The 1,743-nt window shown below is 49.4% G+C and overlaps 1 protein-coding gene across 1 annotated transcript; it reads right to left on the minus strand.

The window, feature by feature from the left end:
* Positions 1-734: 734 nt before the first annotated feature.
* LOC106314829 lies at positions 735-1,618 on the minus strand. Its single transcript, XM_013752645.1, has 2 exons — positions 1,154-1,618; positions 735-1,094 (listed from the first exon to the last, which is right to left on the minus strand). The coding sequence occupies exons 1-2, from the start codon at positions 1,616-1,618 to the stop codon at positions 735-737; spliced, it is 825 nt and encodes a 274-aa protein (XP_013608099.1).
* Positions 1,619-1,743: the final 125 nt, after the last annotated feature.

The raw sequence follows: 1,743 nt of genomic DNA on the forward strand, positions 1-1,743 counted from the left end.
CCCTTTCAGCGTGTCGTAGAAAGGAAGACACTTATCCGTCGAGTGCGAGATGAAACGGGTCAAGGCCGCGACTCTTCCGGTTAGCCTTTGGACTTCCCGTCTCGTCCTTGGCGAGACCATCTCTATTAACGCGTTTATCTGCTTAGGATTGGCTTCGATCCCACGACACGTGACTAGGGACCCGGGAAATTCTCCTGATGCCACCGCGAATCTACACTTTGCAGGGTTCAGTTTCATGTTGTGGGCATTAAGTTTTGCAAAGCACTCCTCCAAATGGGAGACGTGGTTGTGCTAGTCAAGAGACTTTATGAGCATGTCATCGATATATACCTCCATAGTCTTGACGAGCTGTTCGGAGAAAATTTGATTGACAAGTCGCTGGCAAGTGGCGCCCGCATTCTTGAGACCGAAAGGCATTACTTTGTAGCAATATGTTTCCCGATTGGTGATGAACGCAGTTTTCTCACGATCGTCGGGATTCATCATGATCTGATTGTACCCGGAGAAGGCATCCATAAATGATAAGAGTTTGTTCCCTGCTGTTGCTTCGACCAGTCGGTCGATGTGCGGTAGTGGGAAGCAATCCTTTGGACAGGCCTTGTTAAGATCGGTGAAATCGACGCATACTCGCCATTTGCCGTTTTTCTTTTTGACCACGACCGGGTTAGCGAGCCAGTCTGGATACCGAACTTCTGTTATTGATCCGACCTTCAGGAGTCTTTCGACTTCCTCATTTACCGCGGTGGCATGCTCCGGTCCTTGCTTCCGCCTTTTTGTTTGACGGGTCTGTAGGTCGGATCGATGTTAAGCTCATGACACATTATGCTGATATCAATCCCTGGCATTTCTTTTGCGGCCCAAGCGAACGGATTGAGGTTCTTTTTGAGACAGGCGATGAGCTCTGTCTTTAGTGGCTCGCGGAGGTTGGCTCCAATCTCGGCGCATCGTTCCGGAGAGGATAGGTCGAGGCAGATCGAAATTACCGGTTCGTAAGTCGGTTCGCGCTTTCCTTCTAGGGCTTCCGCCCTTTGAGATTGCCAGAAGACTTCCGAGTCTCGTTCCGGGGCGTTCTCATCGAGAGTCAGCTTTCTTTTCTTTTTATGGGAAGTTCCAATCGAAAAGTTCTTTCTTTTAACTAGGCGGCGAAACATACTTGCGACATCTTGCGGTCTCCGTGTATAGTTTCGACTCCACGAGGGGTTGGAAACTTAAGGCACAGATGGAATGTCGAAGGGATCGCTCGCATGAAATTCAGCCATGGAGTACCGACGATCGCGTTGTACGATGTTGGACGGTCGATGACTAAGAATTCCGTGACTTTCATGACGCTCCTGGCATTAACAACAAGGTCGATCGAGCCGAGAGTCATAGTAGCATTTCCCGAGAGTCTGAATATCGGGCTGGGTCTTTTCGTAACGGCGCACAGATCGATCTCCATTCTTTCGAGGGTGCTTTTGTAGATAATATTGGCCGAGCATCCGTTGTCGACCAACACTCTCGCTACGTCGATGTCCTGGATCGTCAACTCGATGACAAGGAGATCGTTGTGGGGTTTGGCCTGATCGGCCGTTGCCCGGTCCTTGAAAGAAACGACATCGTTAGCTGCTGGAGCGGACATCCTGTGTCTTTTATCGTTTAGTGATTTTTGAGTTAGAGAATTCGTCCTCCCCCCTCCTTCTAGCGCCAAACTGTGGGAACCGAAATTCACACCGTCGATTATAATAAATAATAATGGAGGAAAAC

The sequence above is a fragment of the Brassica oleracea genome, chromosome C9, assembly GCF_000695525.1.
Source record: "Brassica oleracea var. oleracea cultivar TO1000 chromosome C9, BOL, whole genome shotgun sequence".
In the NCBI taxonomy this organism is placed as follows: domain Eukaryota; kingdom Viridiplantae; phylum Streptophyta; class Magnoliopsida; order Brassicales; family Brassicaceae; genus Brassica; species Brassica oleracea.

Excerpts from the sequence above, each read along its gene's own strand:
- LOC106314829 (XM_013752645.1), bottom strand. The coding sequence starts at position 1,618 with ATGTCCGCTCCAGCAGCTAACGATGTCGTTTCTTTCAAGGACCGGGCA. Across the intron at positions 1,095-1,153 it reads GAGACCGCAAGATGTCGCAA|AAAAGAAAGCTGACTCTCGA; the intron begins GTATGTTTCGCC and ends TCCCATAAAAAG.